This window comes from Rhinopithecus roxellana, chromosome 16 (assembly GCF_007565055.1).
Source record: "Rhinopithecus roxellana isolate Shanxi Qingling chromosome 16, ASM756505v1, whole genome shotgun sequence".
Classification (NCBI taxonomy): domain Eukaryota; kingdom Metazoa; phylum Chordata; class Mammalia; order Primates; family Cercopithecidae; genus Rhinopithecus; species Rhinopithecus roxellana.
Window position 1 is genome coordinate 38,065,554 of NC_044564.1, and position 26,251 is coordinate 38,091,804.

The 26,251-nt window shown below is 53.7% G+C and overlaps 1 protein-coding gene across 1 annotated transcript in view; it reads right to left on the reverse strand.

Annotated features, from left to right (window-relative positions):
* Nucleotides 1–1,761: 1,761 nt before the first annotated feature.
* Nucleotides 1,762–26,251, reverse strand: part of SEMA4D (semaphorin 4D) — a 136,991-nt gene continuing 112,501 nt past the window's right edge. Inside the window, 8 exon segments of the mRNA XM_030919200.1 lie at nt 1,762–2,600; nt 3,612–3,709; nt 3,925–4,134; nt 16,445–18,744; nt 18,746–19,230; nt 20,641–20,684; nt 20,759–20,931; nt 25,884–25,999. Of these exon segments, the coding sequence (XP_030775060.1) occupies nt 18,304–18,744; nt 18,746–19,230; nt 20,641–20,684; nt 20,759–20,931; nt 25,884–25,999 (1,259 nt within the window). The 3' untranslated portion in view covers nt 1,762–2,600; nt 3,612–3,709; nt 3,925–4,134; nt 16,445–18,303.

A 26,251-nucleotide genomic window follows, 5' to 3' on the forward strand; every position in this document is an offset into this window, starting at 1 on the left:
AGACCTGCCGGGGCCACATCCTGGCTCAGTCCCGACCTGTGCTTGCGTTCTTCTCACCACAGCCAATGGCAGGAAAGAATCTTCACTGCTTTTTGCTTGTCAGGTAAGCAGGGTATTGTTTTGGCTTTGAAAGTGCTTTTAATTGAATTCAGTCATGCCAATATTGTACCTCTGAGAAGTGGCCTGTGATGAGCAAATAAAATTGGAATAATGAGTCAGAAATGACATGCTATGGGCAGGGCTGGAAATGTGACCAGAGGTTGGTGTATGAAGGCACCGTCCGCCCTGTCATCTGTGGAGCTCACAGTGACCAGTGTGAGCCTTGCTGTTCTTCACACATTCTGAGCTGTTTAGACATGGGAAGTAGATGTGGTCAGTCAGGCCGTCAGTAATCCGAAAGCAGTGAGTCATCTCCACCCATTTATCTTTCAGGGCAGTCAGCGGGGCCGGCAGGAAAGGAGAGGTCTTTCCTGCTTCCTCCTCCCCTCATCAGTAGGTAGCAAGTCAGTTGTGGTAAGTTTGAAAATAGGAGATTATTTGAGAATAAAAGTTCCAAAATTAATTTGTGGGGAAAAAGACAAAATAGCTATCAGCTGCACTCAACAGCTAGAATTTTAAAATTTGATAAATCAAAAAGTTAAAGATCTCTACAGAGATGAATTCCTCTGCTCAAAGCCCCTTTTTAGAGCTCTCTAGGTGTGTGATGTTTGTTTTCCTAATCTTAAGATAAAAGCAGCTTAAACAGAGTAGGTAGGCTTTTCAACATTTCATGCAGCTGCTGAGAGCTTTCCTTCTGGGACTAACCAAACTCTCAGCACGTGGTTGCCTGGTGATGCTGTCATTTTCTTGGCAGTGAAGGACTCCAGCTGAAGCCACTGCTGCAGGTGACTTCAGCTCCCTCAACGTGCAGATGGTGGCACATGAAGCACGCAGCTCTGTGCCAGGGGCGCTAAGTACAGTCATTTAACTGAACAATGTACAACTCTCTTTTTACTTTTCCAGCAGAGTAAAGACTCAAAAATTCATCCTCATAACTACATTTCCCAATAGAAAACTCCACGTTATGAAAACTTCAAGTATGTAATTAATTTGTTAAGAGTGAAAGTGCTCGAAATCCAGACTTTAGAAGATACAGAAAACAGCACCAAGAATATAAGCCCAAAGCCCTTCACTCAGCAGTTTGTAGTGGTTGAAGCCACACCCAAAGCAAGAACCACAGTGAGCTGATGGATATTTTACAGGAAAACTTCAAGTTATGAGTGTGATAGTTCTGTGAGCAAGACTGGCATCCTTGGCTGGATGGGCAAGCACACACCTCACAGGCGGCTAGGCTGCTTGACTAGGGGTGCGGAGGGGGGACGTGTGGAGACAACCAGGGTGTCTCTGGCGTCTTCAGGACACCTCTGTCGTGCTGGATCCTGAAGGAATTAGCAGGTGATGTATGCTGATCCCACACAAAGGCTGTTACAGAACTCGTCCAGCCCCAGAAAGAGGGGATGCAAAACAAGTCATTGTCATACTGCTGGGAAGACCCTCAGTATTTGTTAGGATCACCAGACAGGTGCGGTTTGACTTTTAACAGAGGCTTTGGTTTTATGATAGACGTGAAAACTGTCATTCTACAGACAAGAAGAGACGTGTATAAGATTAAAGGCTGAGCAGGTTTAGGACAAGTTCATACACACAGTGACAGTCTTCAGAGATACAGCTTTAATAATTAGAGACTTGAAAGCAGGTAGAACAAAACACTCATGAGACTCATTCCATTGTCAAGAAATTTAATATGGCACCAGGATATTTGCATAATTGACCTGTTTGGCTTTCTGCGACAAGCTCGGTGTCCTGTTGCAGAAGCTGAGCATTGACAGGGGACAGAGGCATAAACTGCAGCGCTTGATAAAACAGAGCCCAGTATTCTGAGATTAGTGAAGAAAACACAAAGACTTGACAGATGCACTCCCATATCGCATCTCACAGTCATTCAGGGTTTAAGGCAAGGCATTTTCATGTGGAGTCTCACCTTTTCTTGTCCCAGTCTTGCATCTTAAGAGTTCCTTGGCTAAGTCTGCAAGTGGGAGAAGCGGCAGGCTTGATTTGCATCAATAAAAGCAGCAATCTGTGCTGGCCATGCTAACCCTGTTGGCTGTTAGCGGGTGGGGCACTCTGTAAAGGGGAGTCACTGGGACGGTGTAGGATCAGCCTTCAGAGCCTGCTGCCTGACCCTAGAGGAGGAGCCTGTGCACGTACTGCTGTGTTAGTTCACGAGCAGCTGTCAAAGCCTGTTAGCCATCCTGGTTACCTGCTTGTGCCAGACAGCACTTCCTGTCCCAGGTAAGCACCTAATTTTTTAAGTGTTAGTTCCTGTCACAGGCCCACTTGGGTTCAGGGCTTCTCCACTGCCCCGTCTCTGGGAGGTGCCCATCAGGTGGTAGCCTAGTGGCTGTGTTCAGAGCAGGTTTGGGCAAGACAGCTCACAGTTGCGGGGAACCAGGCCTTCTCCAGGGGTGGCTGTGGTCAGTGGCAGCAGGGTCTGGTTGGGGTTGAGGTCGGTGTCAGGGACTCCTTCCTGGTGGCTACAAGGTGTCCTTGCTACAGCTTTCCTGAAAGAACAATGTGGTCTTTGAATCCTTGGCGGAACAGATGGACCTTTCCTGCTCTGCAGTCCAGTCTGTCTCATAGCCCATCCCAGGCAGAGCACTCAAGACCTCAGCCCCCTCTTGTGGTTCCCCTCCTTGGGGTCTAAAGATCCAAATACCAGGAGTGGTTCTCCCATACGTGACGGGAAGGCAGAGCAGCAGCACATTCACTCGACTCCCAGGTGTGCTGAGAGGGAGGAGGGCTGGAGAGAGGGAGACTGTGTGTGCTGAAGTACAGAGGATCAGCTGTAAATGCCCAGGCTTTGGTGGCAGCAGTTCGGCGGGGCTGCTGGCAGCCACGTAACCTACACACTTTAACGCACTCATTTGAGTGCTGCAGACCCCACCCTGGGTGGTAGCACACACAGTGATGAATCCCTGCCTTTGCCTTCTGTGTCAGCTATTTGGGAGCCAGGGCTGAACAACTCTGTGGGGAGACAGGGAGCCTCTAGGGAGCCTAGCCTGTCTAGGGAGCCTCTGCCCTGCCACCTGCAACTTCCATGCCGTAGCCCAGTCCCTGCCAGGGTTTAGCTCAGTAAGCCACTCCCCCGACCCCTCCAGCAGGTGCCGCAGGTGAGGCATCCCACCAGGAGCTACCTGGAGGGTTCCCCACCTGTCCAGGTTTGCTGCTCTCCTCAAAGTAGTGACCGGCTGAGTGCTCTGTACAGGGGGTGGGGTGGCCGTGGGGGCCCATCTGACCAGACAGCCCCCACCTGTGAGTCCCTCCCAATCTTGCCTCCCTTCTTCAGTCTCCTTTAAGGGCTGGGGCCGGATGCCCCTTGATCTGCAGCCTCAGCAACAAGACATGGGATTCCCCTCGCAGGGTTGCAGGTTTCATAAAGGAAACTGCTCCGGGGCTAAGAGGGAGCAAGTGGGGTCCATGCTGAATGGGTCCCTTGAAAGATCCATTGGATGTGGCAGGTGCCCTGCCCCCAGCTCCAGCCCTACTTTCTTTGCCCGGCTGCAGCCACGTACCCATGCCTTCCTCCAGCTCTGCATCATCCGGTCGTGCTCCCCAGCCACAGCCCTCCAGGCGGAAAGCTCTCTGCTCCACTTCTCCTGGTGGGCCACTTCTGGAAGACAAGCAGGGTCCTCAGGCCATAGCTCTGCGGGCCTTTATGGCACCCTTGATGCCCACTGGCCACCTTTTTCAGTGGAAAGCCAATAAATCCCAAACCCAAAATGCCACTGTGCAGGCATGCTTTCCAGCATGTTTTTTTCAACTGCCATTGTAAATAGTGAAAAATCACCTCCTAAAAGGGTTCCAGTGGGCATGGGAATCACTTACCAGGTCTCATCACAGCAACCTGCACCTTCGAAGTCTTGTTCCCTGCTGAGGAGATGGCAGAGCAGCGATACTCGGTGCTTTCCCTGATGGTGTCCTGCAGCCAGCTGAGCGCATGGGCCCTGCCATCGGGCAGTGCATGGATCTGCACAGGGACACAGGTCTCCAGAGCTCGCCCATTCTTCTCCCAGACAAAGTGAATGTCTGCAGGACCTGGGGGCACAGACCGTTTCTACCTCTGAGTCCACATTTAGAACCCAAAGAAGCTACCCCGCGAGGGGGTAGGGGGTTACTTCTGTTGTCCCAGCTGGACCTGAAGTGACTTGGGACAACTTCCAATTCAGTCCCTGGGACACCCCTGGAGGTGGCTTCCCCATGGCCAGCGGGAGCCTTGGCCTTGGCCCCTGTCCTGTGGACTTCCTGCCCTTTGACTGTAATTGCCATTTTTCAAAGTACACCTGGGTGGCCTGTGTCCCCGAGGACCCCCTTTCTCAGTGCTGTGCTGGTTTCCTGCAGAATGCTTTCTGGGCCTTGGAACAGCATCCCACCTCACCCTGGCCCTGCTGCCACACACGTGTCCTGTGACCACATGAACAGAGACATCCCAAAGGCTCTGCCATCACCAGGGCCACAGCACAGAGAGGCCCAGAGCTTGGCCAGCTGTGTGTGGAGGGGGCTGGGCCAGAGTGGGGACCATGAGGGCCTGTCTCTCCAATTGAAACACTGGATCCTGGGGCAGGCTTGGAGGGGAGCACATGTAACAGGCTGGAGGGCTCTGACCCTGGCAGGGGCGGGGCCGGGCCCTGCAGAATTACACTAGGACCGCCAGTGCAGCACATCCAGGATGGGCTTCCAGCCTTGAGCATGGACCCTGGGCCTGACACTGGCCACTTCTACCCCAAACCTCTGTTGTGTTTTGGGCTTTTGATCTTAATTACTTATTGAAAAAAGTAGAGAGGCCAATTACTTCACACACAGTCTATTGCGCCCTGCCAGAGTGGAGCCTGGCCGGCCTCAGCTTGTCTGTGGGAGAGATCAGGAGGGTGGCCGAGGCAGAGATGTTCCCCTGTGGCCCAGGCTGCCTTGCCTAAGGAGGCCAGCCTCGTCCCAGGGCAAGAAGGCTACATGGCCGACCCTGAGGGCTAACCCTAGACTCCGTATTTGTGCCAGGTGTCTGGGGTGGGGTTGTAAAAACCAGAGTGTTGGGGGTGGGGCGGGGGGTGCCCATAAGCAAGGTCTAGTCATCAGGTCACCTGCCGGCCTTCCTTGCTTGTGAAGTCTGTTGGCCCTCCAGGGTCTGCTGGCCATGTTGGGACAGGCACAATTCCCTGTCCCTTACTGAAGGAAAAGCAAGCACATCCACTTTGATCTGCTTCACACACTGGCTTCCACTCAAATGCAGAAAGGGTTGAGGGGGGCCATGCTCCCACTAAGCTCCAGCCCCAGAGGTGCAGACCCTGGAGCTGAGCTGGGATGGTGGGGAGGGCCAGGCCAGGCCCTGGAGGGCAGGTGAGGGGGTGCAGATGCTCTTTTGTCTCCGAAGCTCCTGCTTACGGTGGGGCAGGGGAGGCCGGCCAGCCTACGCTGCTGCTTCTGTCTCCCACAGGTGCAGCCTGCATCAGGCCAGGCACCCCAGCAGCATGGACCGGGGTGACACCCTCCCACCTCTTGCTTAGTGACCTGGCTCCCTGATCAGCACCTGCCCTTCCTCAAGGCCCAAGTGGGCCATGGGCCACCTAGACCAGCGCCGGGCATGGCCTCTGCTTGACCATGACACCTCATAAGAATCGGTCTTTAGAAGTTAGATTCGCCCTAGATGCCTATCAACCTTGGAATGACAAAATGAAATGTGGCTTCGTGGAGAATGTTCAGCAGTGAAAAGGAAGGAGTTCAGAACACTGAGCAGGAAAAACAAATTCCAGAGCCAAAAGAGTCCAAAGTACCTGCACACACAGAAAAACTGGCCTTGTTCTCAGGTGTGGGGCAGGGGTGCGTCCAGATACAGGTATTAAATGGTGTGGGAGGACCCACGCTTCCCTCCCTGGGCAGGACAGTGGTGGCCAGAGAGCTTTTCATTTCTGTGGCACATGCTGGATTTTTGAAGAGAAGAGATCGCCAGTTTAATGAAGGTGACTTTAGTAATGCATTTTCCCTGCTTTACTGACTGTGGCATCTGCTCACCTTTGTCCAGTCTCTTGGTCAACAATTCCCCACTGTCCAGGATCATCAGAGAATGCTCCTCCCAAGGACTTGACCAAGCTCAGACTCTTTAGCTGGACAATCCTAGGAAGGAGTCCCAAGGCAGTGATGGGCCCAGTGAAGCCCTGTTTCTATCAGTGAGGAGTTGGGAAATGTCCAAGAAGGGGGCCGCAAGTCACTCATTCCAAGTGCCATCGAAGAATATTCAGCAACACAGAAAAATACTGTTACGTGAAAGAATAGGAGTCTGTGCATATATGTACACACCTCTGTATACATGTGTGAACGCAGATGCAGTCTTGACCTAAAAATGGCTGGGATGCTGGTGGTAACTGCCTCTGGATGGTTAAATTTGGGATTGTTTAAATTTTTTCTTTGTACTTCCCTGGAGTTTCCAACCTTACAACAAACAAGCATTGCTTTTATTATAATTTTTTTTTTTTTTTTTTTTTTTTTGAGACGGAGTCTTGCTCTGTCACCCGGGCTGGAGTGCAGTGGCCGGATCTCAGCTCACTGCAAGCTCCGCCTCCTGGGTTCACGCCATTCTCCTGCCTCAGCCTCCCAAGTAGCTGGGACTACAGGCGCCCGCCACGTCGCCCGGCTAGTTTTTTGTATTTTTAGTAGAGACGGGGTTTCACCGGGTTAGCCAGGATGGTCTTGATCTCCTGACCTCGTGATCCGCCCGTCTCGGCCTCCTAAAGTGCTGGGATTACAGGCTTGAGCCACCGCGCCTGGCCTATTATAATAATTTTTAATAAAAGTGTTATTTTGAAGGAAACATTCCATAAACTCAAGGAAATTTGGAAGGTGCTCCACAACTGTTTTGCCTGGCGGCCCATCTGGCCCTGGCCTGGTAGACAAGCCCTTGTGAACAGGTTTGGTTTTTGTGCATAATTAAGACAAAAAAAAAAACACTCTATAATTTGTTTTTTCCCCACTCAAAATGTTTTGGACTCTAACCACAGATAACTCCATATATCTGTCTACAGATATAAGTACATATTACATGTCTCTATATACATCTAGGTGCCCATCAACTAGATAGATATTCCCTTCCCCAGCTGATGGGCATCCAGGTAAAATCTCATTTTAAGAAACAGATTTTTTTGAGCTGTTACGATCAAGTAACAACACTTTTCTTTGAACAGACAGTGAAGTGAGTTCCATAAAAGCCCAGTCTCCTCCCTCATGTGACCTGCACCAGGAACCACCCAGGAGACTGGAGTCACTGAGTCACAGGAGCCTCTGGAAGGTTCTCATGACCAAGCCCTTGAGACTAAGCATCTGGGTGGCCTGAGCTGGATTGGATTCATCACCCAGCACCCCATCATGGGACCGCTGACAGCAAAACCCTCAAAGCTCTACACTCTTGAGGTGTGAGTAGAAACAGACACATGTGCTTACCACTGCTAACATGAGGCATCAGTAAATACTATTTAAATATGTGCTTGATCATCATAAGACATTAAAGATGTTAAAGAAGTACTTACGTTCCGCATATTCCTTTTTAAACTATCCAACTCTTTCTGAATGCATGAGAGAGAGGGAAAGTGAGAGTTACCATCAGTGTGCAGGGCCACCCCATCAGCACCGCACCCTCAGCGGGACGGGGCAGCAGCTGCAAACCCAAGTCTGTCCCATGGAGGCCTGCTGGGGAGCTCCTGGAATCCTGGGCCCCCAGTGGGGAGCTGTCTTCCATCTCCCAGCAGGGCCCCCTGAAAACACCACTGGTTTCTTGTTTGGGCCAGTGCTCCAAGCCCCCTAACCATCCAACCCTGTTACCTCAACAGAGCAGCCAAGCTGGGGTGCTACTCCCGGATCACCCCCTTGGCCTCTGTGGGGTGGGGACACGAGGCTGGTCTGATGCTGTGAGGCTGCCACCAACCTGGATGTGCCTTGGCTCTTCCCAGTGGCTAGCCAGGTGACACTGGTTGCACCCTCAAAGAAGGGAAGTTGTCGTGGCTTAGAAGGATCTAGGGTAGAGGTCCTGAGGACGGATGCTTCCCCCGGCCCTACCTGTCACTGCAACCCAGTACTTTTAGAGAATTAGCTTAAGTTGGAGGCAAATAAACTTTAACTGCTGTGGCAGATGCTGTATGTAACAATCTCCCTCCTGCAGCTGGGACTGTCGTGAGATGACTGATCACCTTGGTATAAGCAAGGGCCAGGTTTATCCACCAGGGCTGGGTTTATTACAGCTACTCAGGAGTCAGGGGAGGCTGCTGGCGACCTGGGCTCCAGCACTCACCTCAGCCTGTCGCTGGGGTACCTCCCACCTTCTCACCCCCACCCCAAGCCTCTAACAGGGCCAGCTGGTGCCAGGACCACCATGGCTTCAGAGCTTTGTGGATGTGATCACAAAATGTGGAGCTCATTCTACTCTGTGACAAACCAGGTGCCCCCTGAGCAGTGGCCTTGCCCTGAGGAAGGCCTGGAGGGGGGCCTCAGTGACTGAGTTGCTTGGGCCCATCCTGACAAGTGGCCCCACTGCCATCCCCTGCAGCACTCCTCTGTGTCCTCCCACCATCCCCATGCTTGTGGCCCACTCCCACCTCAGGACTGGCTGCCTTGGGGCCAGCCCATCTCCCAAACTCACATCCAGGTGGCCTTCCTGCAGCTAATGGGGCAGCCGGGCACATCCCCAGAGGGGCCATTCTTTGCACACGGTGCTGGCCGCTGGCCATCATGTCTTTCATGATGGGACTCCTGGCTTGTCCCTGCCCGTTCCTGCTGCCCAGGCCTCACCCTGACTCCCACTCCCAGTCTCTTTTCCTGAGGATCCCACTGCTTCCCTGGCCCATCTCTGTGCTCTCTCCTTGGGGCAGGGTCTTTTCTAATCCTGGCCCCGGCCCCTCCTTCCTCCCAGACTCTGGGGACAAAGACAGTGCAGCTGGGGTATGCCCTGAGGCCCTGTTGGTCATCCTTTCTGTCCTCTGTCGAAGTCAGAGAGTAGCCAGGTGTCCCAAGAGGAGGGAGGAGAGAGTGAGACCCCTGCCACACAGGTAGCAATTCTGACAGCTCCCTTCTCCGAGTCCTCATGTCCCTGATAGTCACCAGGCTGACGCAGCCTAACGTTTCACTCAGGTAAGCTCTGACCACTCAGGGCACTGGGCCAGCCCCAGTGCTTCTGGAAAGCACCTGTTTATGCCTGCCACTTACTGGCCAAGTCGCCTTATCAATGTGGGCAGGAATTCTGAACTTCTCTGCAAAGGGACCTGAGCAAGTACCATTGAGGCACCTGCAGGCATTGCCTGGCTCCATGGGGGGCCTGTGGGAAGGCACTACTGAGGCACCAAGGGCATTTCCAGACCCCAGGTAACCAGACAGCTGTGCTGTAAAGGCACGTGGAATTATCACAGATAACAGAAGAGACATGGACAGCTTCTGGTGAAGCTGCCTCATCTAACATGCTAAGGACCTCAGATCACAGGGAGTTGATAGCACTGCCTTGTCCTGTCCAGCAAGGGTGGCCCAACACACAAAGCCAACTAATTCCCAAGACGGCCATGGCCTTTCAGGAGAGTCTGAAACAAAGTGAAATGTCACAGAGCAGCTGGAACACACACATGCGTGCCAACAGGCCACTGTGGCCGCTAGGAACAGGGGCCCTCTCTGGATCTCTGGGCCTCTCAGAGAGGCCCAAGGGCACCTTCTGCTGCTGCCCTCTGATCCCAGTACTTCCAAGGTATCTGATTTCTAACACTGTAGTTAAAACATAAAAGGTCATCCCAAAATCCAAATATCCAAATGCTGCCTAAAGTATGGGGGAACCATTATTAGCTTTGAAAATGACACGAGTCTAAACTTGACATGGAAGATAGTCCTGGCAGGGGTGAAGGCAGGGCCCTGACAGGGTAAAGACTACACTTTGGTTAAAAAATTATATCGATCTATTTCTGTGTGTGCACACTAATGTACAAGTGCATGATTTGTATCTGCATGTATACACAACCCATCCACCATTCATCTCTATCGATCCTTAGGTTTGTATGCCAGATGCACTATGTGCTGGCACACGGGTGGTGGGGTTATTTTTTCACCCATCTGTATTCCCAATGATCCATGAGGAACTTGGGTTCATCAGTTCAGAGGCGCAGAGCTTGGCCACATGCTAACTTTATTCCCCCGGCTCCGGAACGCTTTCCTCTCCTTGTCAATACACATGCTCCTCCACTTTCCACGGGGTTGCATCCCAGTAAACCCACTGTGAGTTGAAACGATCCTAAGTCAACAATGTGTGTGTGTGTATGGTTGTATATGTGTGGACGTGATGGTGTGTGTGGTGTGGTGTGGGTAACGTGCATGTGTCTGGTGTGTATGTGCTTTGGTGTGTGCAGTATGTGTGGTGGTGTGTGCGTGTCAACAGTGGTAGGATTGGTGTTTGTGTGATGTGTGTGGTATGCTGTGCTGTGTGTGGTGCATGTGTGAGTGGCTGTGTTTGGTATGGTGTGTATGGGGATGGCTGTGTTTTAGGTGTAGTGTACAGTGTGTGTGGTGTTGGTATGTGTGCACATGTGCAGTGAGTGTGCATGGTCTGTGTGTATGGTGTTTGATGTGTGTGTGGTATGATTTGGTGTATGTGATGTTTTGTGCTGTGCATTTATTGTGTGCATGCACATGGTACGTGTGTGTTGTGTGGTGGACATGATTGTGTTTGTGGTGTGGTGTGCATGTCTGTTATGTTGTGTGGTGTGTGTGTTATGGTATATGTGTGTGGTATGGTATATGTATATGGTATCATGTGTGGTGCATATTGTGATGTATCTGTATGTGGTGTATCTGTTATGTGTATGTGTGGTGTGTGGTGTGTGTTTGCGGCATGTGTGGTTGGTGTGTGGTGTATGGTTGTGTGTGTGGTATGGAGGGGGTACGGTGTAGTGTGTGTGATGCTGGTGTGTGGTGTGTGGTTGTGTGTGGTGTGTATGGAGGGGGTATGGTGTGTGTGTGATGCTGGTGTGTGGTGTGTGTGTGGTATATGTGGCATGTGGTGTGAGGGGGTGTGGTGCTGGTGTGTGGTATGCAGGGTGTGATATGTCTGCTCTGTGGTCTGCGTAGTGTGTGTGGTATGTGTGTCTGGGATGTGTGTGCTGGGGGTACGGTGCGTGGCATGTGTGCAGTATGTGTCATGCTCACGTGTGGTGTAAGTGTGTCTGGTGTGTGGTATGTGGCTGGCATAGTCTGTGGCTGTGTGTGTGGGGTGTGGTGTGTCTGTGGGGTGTGGCGTGTGGAGGAATACAGTGTGTATCTGGGGTGGGGTATGTGTGGGGTGTGGTATGTGTCTGAGGTAGGGTGTGTATCTGGGGTGGGGTGTGGCATGTGTGTGGGGTGTCATGTGCGTGGGGGGTGTGGTGTATGTCTGGTCTATGGTGTGTCTGGGGTGTGGTGTGTGGGGGGCTGTGGTGTGTTATGTGTCTGGGATGTGTCTGGGGTGTGGTGTGTGTCTGGGATGTGGTGTCTGGGGTGTGGTGTGTGTCCGGGGTGTGTGTGTCTGGGGTGTGGTGTGTGTCTGGGGTGTGGTGTGTGTCGGGTGTGTGTGTCTGGGGTGTGGTGTGTGTCAGGGGTGTATGTGGTGGGTGTGGTGTGTGTGGGGTGTGGGGGGTGTGTGGTGTGTGTGGGGGTGTGTGTATCTGGGGTGGGGTGCGGTGTGTGTCTGGGGTGAGTGTGGGGTGTATCGGGGGTTTGGCATGTGTCAGGGGTGTGTGTGTGGGGTGTGTGGTGTATGGGGTGTGGTGTGTGTCTAGGGTGTGGTGTGTGGGGTGGGTGTGTGTGGGGTGTGGTGTGTGTCAGGGGTGTGGTGTGTGTCTGGGGTGTGGTGTGTGTCTGGGGTGAGTGTGTGTGTAGGGGGTGTGGTGTGTGTCGGGGAGGTGTGTCTGGAGTGTGGTGTGTGTCTGGGGTGGTGTGTGTGTCTGGGGTGTGTGTCGGGGGTGTGATGTGTGTGTCCCTGCCCGTCCTTCACAGCTGGTACCAGGGTGACTGACGACAGTAAATGTGCATTGCTAGTCGCATGACAAAGCTTAGACAGCGGTCCATCCCAGGGCCAGTGTGGTGCAGGATGGCTGTGCAGCAGCTGTGAACGCTCTCAAGGCCGCTGTCCCTCCCATGGGACCACCGTGCACACTGAGGCAGTCGGCTACTCCCAGATGCTCCAGGCCCTGCCTGTGCACTCAGTCCCCCAGGACTCAGGATCATAGGGCGAGTGGCTCCCAGGGCATGGGCCCCAAGGAAGTGCAGTCCTGACCTGCGACCCCTCTTGTCACTGAGCCCAGGGTACCACGCTTGGGGTGACACCCTGTGCTGTCTCAGCTGGGCATTGCAAAGGCATGACACCCCAGGCGTGTCATAACCTCCCTTCTCAGGACCGTCCCATCCTGTCCCAGGGACAAGGCTGGCCTGTGCCAGGGCCATCAGTGGATCTTTCCATATCATCTTCCACTGATAATTCCACTTCCCAGAGGCGAGAACTGTGGTGGTGAAGGGACGAAATGTGTCTGGGTGGAGAGGGGCACTGGCCACCAATCTCCCACCCCAGCTCCTGACACGGGCTCACAGGTGTGGCCCTGTCCCTCCCTTGGATGGGCAGTGAGGTCCCCTGGGTGCAGGACAAGGGTGGGCCTCCACCCCACCACCAGGCCTCAAGCTCTCCCATCCCCAGGACACACGCCTCTCTCCGCCCTACTCTGCCCACATGGTCACATCACCTCCACCGCACCCCACGTTGGGCCCTTGTGCCCTGGCAGCCTCTGCACACACCACGGGCTGTGTTTTCCTCTGTGCAGACCCACCCTGATCCCCTGTCAGGAAGCGCTCTGGCCTCAGAGGGCCCTCACCTCTCCTGGATGGCCGAGTCCCTGGGGTCACTTTCTGAGCACTGGCCAAGAGTGTGTTGGGGCAGGTGGGGACATCTCCTGGGTGACACATGGGTCTCCACCAGCTCTGGGGCAGACCCAGTCCCCAAGTGCGACCCTGACCAACTGACCTTCCATTGGTCAGCCGTCTCTGGGGGGTGAGACGCTCCCCAACACACAGGGTCACCCAGCAGAGCTACAGGCACCAGGACGCAGCATGGTGAACTGAAGATGCCACGAATGTCCTCTAAGCTTCATGTTCCAAAGACACTTTGCTGGCCCTTTCATCAGACAGCCCCCAAACCACTGTGACAGCTACCACGAAAACAGCCATTACAGGAAAGAAAAACCCAGCGAAGTTCCAAAGCAGCCCTGCTCTGGGTGGCTGGGAGAGGACACAGGAGGAAGCGGCAGGCCAGTGCCTTGAGTGTACTGTATTGCGATCTCCAGGCCCTGGGCCTCCCCTGGAATGGCTCATTCCTGGCCCACAAGGCAGAAAATGGCACTCACTCTCCTCAGGAAAGGATCTCTGCGACTTGCAAGCCACACTGTGACCTCTACCACAGGAAGCATCTACAGACCCCAACAGAACCCCGGAGCCTACTCGGGAAATTCACAACCACGGCCCCTCTGAGTTCACAGCATGCCCAGGATGCCCTGGCTTTGGCCCACCCTTGAAAAGGCCGAAGCCACTCTCTCCTAAGCTGGTCCTCCCTGGGGAGGTCTCACAGCCCTCGCAGGCTGTGGCCTCAGTGGAACAAGGGAATGGGAATGTCCCAGATGGGGCCAAATGCCTCTGGAGAGAAAGTAAAGACCATGTGAAAAGCGGGTGGGGTCCATCCTGAGCGCTGGAAAAGTACCGCGCTCCTCTCTCAGCTCCCCTACCCTCTACACACTGCTCCTGGCCACGCTGCTGCACGCCCACAGCTACATTCCCCATATCCATCTGTGGCCGCCAGCTTTGTTAGGTCCGGCCATGGGAGGCATTGACAGGAGACAGGAAGGCGGAAAGAGAAACATTTTTGTGGCTTCTCGTAGGACCTCCAGCAGTGGTGAAGGCAGTGTGATGGGCAGGGCAAGGCCGCAGCCTCGGCGGCCCAGCAAGCGAGACCGAGGCAGTGTCTGACACTTCGCTCTTCCTGCCCATGGCTGGTAATGGAAACCTCACCTTCCCACTTTGTTCTCAGCCCTTCTATCACCTTTGTCACCAATTCCCTGTGGTTGAAATACCTGGGTGGTTTCTGTTGCTGTAACAGCGATGTCCCTTCTCCCTGGGCACCCATCTTTCATTCCCTGCTGACCCCAGGGGCTTGTGTGTATGCCCGCCTAGCTACAGGGGGCACACCTGGAGCCTCACATTTAAGATTCTAACAGCAGCCGGGCGCGGTGGCTCACGCCTGTAATCCCAGCACTTTGGGAGGCCGAGGCGGATGGATCCCCCGAGGTCAGGAGTTAGAGACCAGCCTGGTCAAGATGGCGAAACCCTGTCTCTACTAAAAATACAAAAATTAGCCAGGCATGGTGAGGCGTGCCTGTAATCCCAGCTACTAGGGGGGCTGAGGCAGGAGGATCACCTGATCCTGGGAGGTGGAAGTTGCAGTGAGCCAAGATCATGCCACTGCACTCCAGCCTGGGCAGCAGAGCAAGACTCCGCCTCAGCGATAAACAAACCAACAAACAAACAAATAACATCTCCTGACCATATGGCCCTGCCTGCATCTGCTGGCAAAGGAGCCCTGGGCCCACGGCCGGTTCACAGAGACCCATTGCCTGCTTCCCAGCCTCCCCACCAAGGAGGCGCTTCCTGGGTCTGCCTGAAGGACTCCAGGGCTGCCACAGGACACAGGCTCCATGGAGACAGGGAGTCCTCCGGGATGCCTCACCAAGGCAAACCACCTGGCCGAGGAGCACCATTCAGCTGTGAGAGCGGCCACAGTCAGCTCGGCACAGGCTTGGTCCGTGGCACCCAGTGGAGGGGAGGAACCACACCAGCCAGCCCAGCAAAGCTCCGTCTCCACAGCGCTCCACGCTCACCGGCAGCTTCTCCTGTCCAGTGCTGGCTGCCAAGACATTCCAGGCTCAGCAGACATGGGACACCTGGGGCTCTCAGAGCTTGTTTAACAGGAGAGGGCAGCACCTTAAAACTCTCAGGAGCTACTGGTTGTGTTTAACACGTTTTAAAAGAGAGCAATTGGGTTTGCTTTTCCTCTTCATTAACTTCATTCCTCCCCCCGGGCAGGCTCTAACATGCCACTTCCTTTCTTTCTGTATCTACTGATCTGTCAGATGACAACACAGGGACCACCAGGGCGACCATGCACTGCCTGAAGCACAGGATACATCTCTGAAGTGTGGTTCTGGACATTCTATTATCTTTCAAGAGCAGACATCCCATCCAAATATTTTCCAATCCAGGGCAAATGGCTCCAGGGTCCCAGAGGAGTACACTAGACTCTCAGTCTTTTGTGTTTTTATTTTATGATGATGATTATTTTTGAGACAGGGTCTTGCTCTGTGGCCCAGGCTAGAGTGCAGTGGCACCATCATACCTCACTGTAACCTCAAACTCCTGGGCTCAAATAATCCTCAAGGGACGTGCCACCAAGCCTGGTTAGTTTTTTTCACGTTTTTTGGTAGAGATCAGGTCTCACTATGTTGCTCAAGTTGGTGTGAAACTCCTGGCTTCAAACGATCCTCCTGCCCTGGCTTCTCAAAGCACAGGGATTATGCCCGCCAATCTTTTCTGCTTTTATAAACCATGAAGCAAGTCATTAAAACAACTCCCATTCTGGAAGCTCTTAATTTTTAAAAATTTCCAAATACCACGTGTATCAACCTCCAAATTGTTAGCAGAAATAGAAGCACTCTGGCTCTGGAGGCTGAGGCAGGAGGACGGCTTAAGCCCAGGAGGCAGGGACTGCAGTAAGCTATGACTGTGTCACTGCACACCAGCCTGGGTGACAGAGGGAGACCCTGTCTCTTGACTATATATATATATATATATATATTTTTTTTTTTTTTTTTTTAAGGGAGAAGCAATCCTATATACCATGGGTTGGGAAACTGGGGCCTTTGGGGCAAATCTGGCCCACTGTGGATTTTTATAAATAAAGTTTTATTGGCACGTAGCCCTGTCCACTCATTGTATATTGACTATGGCTGCTTTTACAATACAACAGCAGAGCAGAGTGGCTGTGACAGAGCCTGCGGCCCACAAAGCCTAAATATCTAGCCCTTTACAGAAAACACTGGTTGGCCCCTGTATACTAGAAGTGGTTTCACACTGACTGTCTACACTTTCCCTCGGGATGGACCCACAATGAAAGAGTGAAATGGCTCAACCCGAGGGACGCAGCCAGGACAGATAAAGAAGGCAAAGGAACACACGTGGAGGGATGTGGAGGATGCCACCGCCTGCCCCCCACCTGTGGGAGGAGACAGATGGATAGGGCACAGGGGACAGAGAGGGCCCAACTCACCTGTCGCCTGGCAGAAGAGGTGGAAGGTCCCCAGGGCGTGCACGTGCTGTGCCTGGTCACTCAGGAAGGGCGGCAGCAAGGAGACCCTCGAGCTGCTGTCGGGCCCCGCACCCGAGGCTGGCCAGGGGCTCCAGGGGGAGGAAGGCCTCCTGTTCCCCGCATGGCCCAGACAGGACAGGGAGGAGGAGCCAGGAGGAGGGAGGGGCTTAGGAGATGAGGCTGTGAGACAGAGAGGACAGAAAAGAGAGGGTACTGAGGAAGAAGTCGCCAAGAGCACGTCACAGGGCAGAGAGGGCAAAACACAGCAGGAAACGGACAGAAAAGAGTGAGCCCAGCTGTGCCGCCTGGGCCATGCAGGGGCGGGAGGCTGCACGGCCTCCGCTAAGGAATGTCTTCCCCAAATCAAGGATAGAAGCTTCTCATTTATTTGGGTACTTTCCAAATGTATACAATTCAAAGTAGAAAAATAAAAACAAGGTAAATCTTATAAAACACAAATGTTTACACCAAAATGGTCAAATCCTATCATGCTGGAAGACGAGACTGTCCACACACGCACACAAACATCCAGAGTTTATTGCTCTTCGCCATGGAAAAAGAAGTCTCTTCCCGATGGGTATTTACAAAGCGGGGAGATGGAGTGTGAGATTAACCAGTGTTGAAGTCGTACCACCCATTCCCATCTTCAGGACAGTGGCAGGAACAGCGCCGTGCGCTTGAGGGGGCTGCGGTCGCAGGCCCGGCCACGGAGGCCCAGTTCCGTTCCCGTGGCGGGCAGCTCAGTGAGGCTGGATGGAAAGTCTGGGTAGGCAGTGGGTATGAAATTGAAGCAAGAGGAGAAAGGAGATGTTCAGAGAACCAAAGGCGCCCTTGTGAAGGTTCCATCTGTCTCACAGGAGGTTCTGACCGACAGCTGTGGGCTCCAGATTGTACCGCGCTCCCATCTCAGCTCTGGGCCAGCCTGGCTCCACTCAGCTCACCCAGCCACCTTCCCTTGCTCAAAACCCACCTCGCGGACGTGGGAAGGTCCTCCTCTTCAAGACAGTAAGAGTTAAAAAAAAGAAAAAGTAAAACGAAGTACAGAAAGAAAATCTCTCCAAAAACGATGCTTCCCTCCAGGAATAAAGTTAAAAAAAAAAAAAAGAAAAAGGTGAGTGGGCTCCGGGGAGTGTCCATGTCTACATTTCTAAAAGCAGAAAGAATCCATTTAGCAAAAGGAAGTTTATCCCTGAGAATCTTAAGCAACGTAAGCCATATTTTATGCCAAATATATAACAAAACCTGGAAGATACACATCTTCTTCTAAATATTAAAACATCTGCTTCTGTAATTAAAAAAAAAAAATGACCCAAGACATCAACACAATCAAAGGAAAATCCTAAAAAAATAATTAAGTGGAAGAAAATGTTCGTGCCAATCTGGACAACAGGCGATAAGTTACCAATCTGATAAACTAAAACGTCATTTCCAATCTGGAATTAAATTATCTTTTAGTGGCTGCTACGGGGAGGGGAAGCTGAAGGGATGCTCTTCTCAGCCAACAGAGGTCCAGCCATGTTTCCCCCACTATAGAAAGGGCTCAGGAACTCTGTGCCGCCCGCGGGCCTTCTTCAAGTACTCCGACTGACTGCGGAACACGAGACCGGGATGCAATGCTTGTCATTTTTCCAAAAGGACAAAGAGAAACCAAGTCACAGGCTCAACCCAAGAGAAAATAGACAAGAGGACTGAGGTTGTCTGCACGATGCGGGCTAACCTACGCAGCACTGCACGAGACTCGGATACTGAACAGGAGAAACACAAAACACTCCACGCCTGACATGTCGCAGCCGAGGCGCCGGGGAGACGCACAGCCAGCCTCAGTCTCCATCTGCGTCTGAGTCCGCGAACTTCAGCTCACACTTGACGTCGAAGGGCTTGTCCCTGGCAGAAAGGTCGTCGATCCTCTGTGAGTCCTCCCTGTCCGTGGGGACTTTGCTGGTGATGGTGTCTTGTTCGGTCTCATAGCCAGTGTCCAGGGCTGGCTTGGGGTGCTCCCCATTCTGCTGGGAGAAGCTCCCTGGCTCCACTAGCGTCTCCTTCAGGCTCTGCTCACGGTCACAAAAATCTGACTTGGGCTTCTTCTTCCCGAAGAGCAGGGCCGAGCGGAATTTCAAGCACTGTCTGGGCAGGTAACCCTTATAGCAGTTGTAGAAAAAGAGGCAGAGGAAGAGAACAAAGAAGAAGAGGAAGAGGGACATGAGGAGGCGGTTGTCGCTGGACTTAAGATACATGGTTTTCTCCGAGTGGAGCTGGGGGACCTGTGTTGATGACAATCTTTGGTTCACAGGATGTGCTGGTGGGCACAGGCTTGGGAGGAAGGGTGACGGCCCCGGAGGAGGTGGCTTGCACGGCTGGGGTTGGGGGAGAAGACCCTTGGGTGGATGCCACCAACACTTTGGTGGCAATCCTACTACCTTCTGTCTGAACAACTGACAAGGTGGGGGCCACCACGGGCTTTGGAACCACCTTCACTTCCAGGACGTGCTTGGCGACTACTTGGAAGACCGTCTTGTTCTTAACCCTCTCCTCTGACAGGCACTGGTACACCCCACTGTCTCCTTCTGATAAGTTGAAGATAAGCAAGTTCTTTCTGCCCATAAGACCGTACTTGGGGCTCTCGGCCTTCAACACGCCATTCTGGAACTTCCAAAACACCCGGGCCAGGTTGGACTTTTGGGAGCATTTCAGTTCCGCTGTGCCACCGTGCTTGAAAAAATGCTGCCGGTAACTTCCTTTACTTTTATCTGGAACATCAAAATAAACGTGCACAGCGTCAACAATCCCCATTTGCTATTTAACAACTTCTTTAAAATACCCACAAGAGGATGCAAGAGTTTCACCCACTGGAGCAACATGGAATCTTCCAGAACAACTAAGGAGATAAGGACATGCGTGACCAAAAAGCAAAGATGAGCCCTGGATGACAGCCCATGGGGACAAAGAAATCAGAGGCAGCTCTGAGCAGCAGAAATCGCATTTCTCACCCATGTCCCAGAAGAAAATGCGTGAGGCTGGAGAGGCTGAGCAGAGGCCAGTTCTGCGCCTAGTGTCGCTCTCTGAATCAGATACGAGATGCTTCTGCTAGTGGCTACAAGGAAGGCTGAACTTTCAGTGTATCTCAGCACTCTCCTCCTGCCTCAACTTTTTTCTTTTCTTTTTTTTTCTTGAAACAGGGTCTGGTTCTGTTGCCCAGGCTGGAGTGCAGTGGTGCAATCACAGCTCACTGCAGCCTCAACCTCCCCAGCTCAAGGGATCTTCCCACCTCAGTCTCCAGAGTAGCTGGGACTACAGGTATCTACCTCCAGGTCTGGCTAATTTTTGTATTTTTTGTAGAGGCAGGGTCTCACCATGTCGCCCAGGGTGGTCTTGAACTCATGAGCTCAAGTGGTCCTCCTGCCTCAGACTCCCAAAATGCTGGGATTCCAGGCGTGATCCACTGTGCCCGGCCAGCTTTTCTTTTCTTTTCAGAGTCTGGGTCTCACTTAGTCACCCAGGCTGGAGTGCAGTGGCATGATAAGCTCACCGCAGCCTTGAACCCCTGGACTCAAGCAATCCTCCTGCCTCAGCCTCCCTAGTAGCTGGGACTACAGGCGTGTACCGCCATGCCCAGCTGTCTAAACTTTTCTTAGTCTGATGACAACTGTCTTGTCAGGGACAGGAGGACACAGAACCGAGGGTCAAGTCTGCCTTTAGCATCCTGGAAGGTGGCTGCTGGGGAAGGGGCATCCTGGCCTGATGCCCCCGCTCCCTCTGGGCGAGGCGCTATTTCAGACATCCACAGGCGGGTGAATCTCAGGTGGGAGCCCCAGGGGAAACACCACCCCAGCCCTTCCACTGCCTGAGGATTCATCACTCACAGGCTCCTTTCTCCCCACTTATAACAGACTTAGGTTTTGTTTAATGAGCCCCAAGCTCAGCAGAAAGAAAACAGGACGGTTTTGGAAGGAGACTGCTTCCCAGTAAACAGACGTACTCTAAGTGGCAAGAAAAAAAAGACAGAGAAGACCACGAGTCTGCTACAGGACACTTGACCTCTATTCCAAGTGGAGAAAGAAAAACAAAACACACACAAATGCCACAGAACTGAAGCACCGTGAAATGGTTACAAGACCTCGCCACTCCCAAAGGAAACAGGACGTCGAGGAGTCACTCACCCGGGCACACAGAAGCATCGCCGCTCATCTCCTGAATCAAACCCCTGCAAAACAACCGGCACGTGTTACTCACCCGCACACACGGGGACATACTCCGGCAGCGCATCCCGCCCCATACCTGCTGGGGCTCTCAGTCTGGTGCAGAGCCACACACGTCGCTGTGGGTGGGCTCCAGGCGCAGTAGGGGTCCCGAGCCAGCACACAGTCCTCGCAGGTGCCGTGCTTCCCACAGAAGGCCAGAGGGGCCTGGACCACGCCCGAGTTAGAGCCAGCATAGATGAACCTCCTGCCCTGCGTGTGTGAGACACAGGAGAACTAGCATCAGGCAAGCAGGCATCCAGGAGCACGGCCTCTGCTGCTGCACCAGTGTGTGGGGAGCAGCCGGAATGCACCATCAGGGCACGCTGCAGTAAGGAGGAGAGGTACTCAGAACCAGAGGCAAACAAGGCAGGTCTGTGACCTCCGGCAGAATACACGTGCTATGTCAGGGCTCACTGGGCCTTACTTAGATCCAAATCCCTCTCTCCCGTCTGGGCACCCACTGCCCGGGTCCTGCCCTCCAGCAGAGCGCTTCTCTACATGTGTTTCTCTTAGCCAGTGGAGAGGCTGTTCAGTCCCCACCTCCAGACCACCTCCATGTAGAGGGGGATGCATGAGCCTGGCACTCCTGGTCATCTTCCCGGCCTCACGACAGGTGAGAAGGGGCTGCAGCCAGAGGCTGACGCACACCACCTCGAAGCCCAACCTTATCCCTTGAGCCAGAATGTGAGCACCTATGGGCAGGGAGCCTCTTGTGAGGGTCCGGATCCAGCAGGGACCTAACATAATGGGGATGCCAAATGGACGACGTGCGCAGGATGAGCAGATCGCAATACATAACATAAAAGAAGGAACAATGCCTTTGCTCTTCATGGGTCTATATGTAAAAGGGAAGAGCTCCAGAGCAGCCACACCCACGACAGAGGGCAGGTGAGACTCTCCACCTTCTGGGACACTTGGCTCCCAGGGACACCAGCTTCAGGCCAATCCCATCAGCCCACCTGGCACCAGCAGTGCCCAGCACACAGGCATCCAGGGCTGCTGACTGCTTTTGAATGGAACTCAGCTGGAAGGAGGGTGCCCCACGCTGCACCCACCTGAAGCTCAGGGGCGTGCAACAGACCTGGAGGTGGCCCGTGGAGTGTGCTCTCTAGCCTCTGCCCAGGGCATCTGCCTCGACAGCCTGGGAACACCTTTTGGTTAACAATACAAGATTCTCAAATTTACACACGACTTAGTGGTTTACAGTCAGATGAAACACGACCTTCATCCTCAGAGGATACGCTGGGAGTCAACTTCAGAGTCTGGCTGGAAGATCACAGGCCCTGATGCCAACACAGAAGGCCCCAGGCCACACACCCGGCTGTGCGGGCACAGACCCACCAGAGAAAGGGAAAGCCCCCAAGGACGGAAACTGTGACAATACGCAGCAGAGGGAACCTGGCCCGGCACCAGCCTCACCGAGCAGCAGCAGCAGAGACCTGGGCAGATGAGGCCACGTGTGCACCACGTTTGTGGGCAGGATTGAGGATGATATCCCGGATCACAGTTCGGGCACCGCGCGGCTTGTGGAGTGGCGGAAACGTTCTCTGGCAGCAAAGCCAAGCTAGGTAACTTCCAAGGGACAGCTGGTCCTGCTGGGTCCCGCGGGGGACACCTGTGAGGTGGCGTGGACACCATGCAGTGCAGAGCAGGGTGCCCTGGATGGCCAAGCAGGGCACGCCTGACTCCTCACCCCAAAGAGAGGCTTGAGGGTGGCTGTGGAGGGTGGGGTGGGCTGTGGGGGCAAGGCCCGTCCCAAGGGGATCCAGACCACCTCCTGCACCCTGCAGGACACTCAGCCCCAATTTCCGCTTCTCCCGGATGGGGCTGGGCTGGAGCCCACATGAAACAGCTGTAAAAACTAAACGACGCCACATGGAGACCAAGGGATGACTGTGGAAAGGAAGAGGGGACAGGGAAGGAGGAACTGGCCATCAGGACAGCCAGCTATAACTGCCACAGGCAGGACCCACTGGTGGATGTGGATGTCAGTGGGTGGGAGAACAGGGCATTTCTGTAGCCTCCAAGTCTATCCCTGCAAATAAGCATGAATGACTATGGGGGTTTCCCGCATGCCTCCCCTGGGACGTCGGGCTCACTCTCCCCCACCCCTCAGTGTGGACTACATGCCCTGACACACTCGGCATGGAAAAAGACGGCAGTGACTTGGACTGAATGACCGAGGTCATCATGCTGATGTGAGTCATACAGATGCCACATTCTCAGAAAGCACCTTCTTTGGTGCTCCCCGTAAAACCACGACCCCAAGATAATCACAAGAAAACACCAGACATGCTACAAAACACTGGACCACTCCTCTCCAGGAGTGCTGAGGTCAAGGAGGCAAGAACAGAGCAGAAGCCGAGGAGATGCAGTGTCCAGTGCAACCCGGGGTAATGAGCCAGGAAGGTGGTGGGTGGGAGGTGAGAGGGTCCAGGGTCTGGGGTTCAGGTAACGCACTGCACCATGACAGTACCTTGGCTCAGATAAATGCACACTGGTTATGTGAGACATCGCACATGTGGAGCTGGGTGGGGGCGCTCAAGATCCTTCTGTGCAATCATCAAAACTCATGCGTAAATTTAAAATTATTTCAAGACAAAAAATTTTTTTAAAGGCAAAGAAAACAACCTGACCGGGCACCCGGCAGCATGAGTGAGGCACACAAAGCAAGCCTGTCCTGTGTACTCCTGCCCGTCGACGCCCCCTGCCTCCCACTTCCCTAGGCCTAAGGATTGTCCCCGTGCAGGCAGCTCTCATGCTCCCATCTCAGTCCCTGCTGCTGTGTGTGCACATCGGACCCTGAGGGCAGGTTGGAGCGATGGTGGACGTGATCAGAGGCAACCAAGCTGTCCAAGTGCCTTCCTTGCCCTCTGCCACACTAGCAGCTCAGCATCCCAAGGAGTCCTGGTGAAAATACAGACACAGCCAACTCAGTGGGCTCAGAGCGGGTCAAGCAAACTGCGTCTGCTATGTGCACCCAAGGAGCGGAAAGCAAGGACTTGAGGTATCCGCACACCCATGTTCACAGCAGCACTGTTCACAGGAGCCAGAAGGTGGGAGCAACCGTGTCCATCAAGGGATGAACGCGTACACAAAACGTGGTCTTCACCTACGACAGAGGAGTATGCAGCCTTGGAAAACCCTGACCCCTGAGACAGCAGGGAGGAACCTTGAGGACATTATGTTAAGTGAAATAAGCCAGTCACAAAGGATAAATACCATGTGATTCCACTTATATAAGGTACCCAGACAGAAACAGAAAGTAGAATGGCGGCTGCCCAGGGCTGGAGCAGAGGAGAATGAAGAGTTTGTATTTCATGGGTAAAAAGCTTCTGTTTGGGAAGATGAAAAGCGCCCTGCAGACAGACAGTGGTGATGGCTGCAAAACAACGTGAATGTTCTTAATGCCAATGACGTGCACAATGAAAAATGGTTCGACGGCAAGTGTCATCTGATGTGTATTTACCAAAATGAAAAGCAAAACCCCATGCTTGTCATCGGGGAGAGGAGGCGAGGTGGAGGAACAGCCTCCCCAGCTGTAGGACAGGGGGAGGGCGTGGTACTGGCCGTTTCTCTGTTTGCTGATCACCCTGAGAGAGCCTGATGGGGAGGTGGGGCACAGTCTTCTTACCACTGAACAGCCGCTTCCTGCTGCCATGGCCATGGAGCTGGGCCTTCCACCCCCACCTGGAGGCTACTGGGGCCCAAGGAGAAGGCACAGGACCCCACAGCAGGCAGGATGCATTTCCGCCTGTCCAGGCAACTAAGCCACATCCCCACCAGTGGACGCTCCTACAGAGAGAGGCGGGTCGGGTGGTCCAGCAGGACCAGCAAGCACTTCCCCAAACCCACTGGCTCCTCCTCCTGGGCGCGAGGCTCCCTGTGTGGCCAACTGCCCTGGTGTGGCCACGTGACCGAGTTCTGGGAGATGGCAGGTGGGCACTAACCCGTAACCCCCTCTATGCGGCCCTCCTCTCCCTTCCCCCTTCTGCCTTTGAGGATCAGTGCCCATGTGCTCTGGAAGCCTCCACCAGCCCAGGTCCCTAAATGACCCTTGGAACAGTGTGTCATTCTCGTAAATGTCCACACCAGGGGCCCAATCTTTATTCTAACGACAAGTCCACATTTTAGAGACGTTATAGGTGCCTGCCCAGTCTGGCTGAGGCCACTGAACAGCACGATGGCCCCAGAACAGCTTCTGGTTCCCCTCCTTTCAACAATGAGGCTGGGGTGAGGCCCTGGGGGTGGCCAGTGGCTAAAGCATCAACCCTTCAAATCTCCAGGGCTCCCTGTGTGTGCTGGAGACGCAGAGGCTGGTGAACAGATGCCAGAACCCGGTGGCTTAGAACTCCCGCAGGCTATTTCCTTTCAGATTTGAGGGAGGACTCTCCATTAGCAGAGAAGGAGAGTCAAAGGGCCCAGGCTCCCAAGCTTTGTGGACACAGGGGAGGGAAGAGGACGGAAGACCTGGAGGGGCGTTTGCAAGTATGCACCTGCTGAGGGTAAGTATCTTACCTGATTGGACAGGGGCCCCCTTCCTCTGCCCGTTGCTCCCGGCTGAGGGAGGAGGGGCCTGACTAGGCCTGGACCCCACAAGGTGGGTGGAGGTCCCGGTAGGAGCCAGGGCCAGGGAGGCAGCCCCCTAAAGGCCAGTGTAGATACCCACCCACCCCTGCCAAGGGCTGCTTGGGAGTATCGCAGGCCGGACCCGAGAGTCTCAGCCACAGGTGGACACAGCTTTACAGATGAGACGAACCACTTCTCTTGCGGATTTTCTACAGTGACGAGTCAGCTGTATCACTATCATATCCCACAGATGCAGTCTGCACACCCCCCAAGCTCAGGGCACAAAAAGGTGTCTTCATGGAGCACTGCCCACCTCTCCACAGCCTGTGAGCCTGCACCAACAACTCAATGACAGTCCAGCAACTTCGAAGAGAAAGTCCCGTCCCCCCAGGTCTGCCTTCCTGCCTTCCCCAGTTCAGATCCCACAGCTCACGGAATGGCTTTGTGTCAAAGTCTGAAGGTTGGCTCATCCAGGGCAGACTGACAGAGGGGCCTGCCTAGGAGCCCGACCCCAGCTTGGCAACTCTCTTGTCACCTAGAATCAAAGTCACCGAGTGGGGAAACCCCCCGTCCGGCTGCCTGCATCACTTTACCTTCTTTGAAGACAGCAGCAGGGTCTGGACCGGTTCAAAGTCCTGGAAGAGCTGGGTCTCCTCGATGATGTGAACAGCGTGCTCGAGGCTGATGGCTTTGTGCAGAGCTCCCCGGTCTGCAGGGTCAAAGCTACAGGTCAGTGACACTAACCCAGACACAGAAACCAAGGACAGGGACCACAGCGGCAAACTTCACACTCTTCACTCTCAAGTCATTCCCTCCACAAGATACTTAGGAAACAATGATGATTTCACATTAGAAACAAAAAAAGGAAAAGCCTTTGGCAAAATAAACACCTGGAAACCCAAGTGTTATGGGTGATTCTGGTTTTTTTCCAAGGAAAATAAACTGTTTCATTGTTGACCCC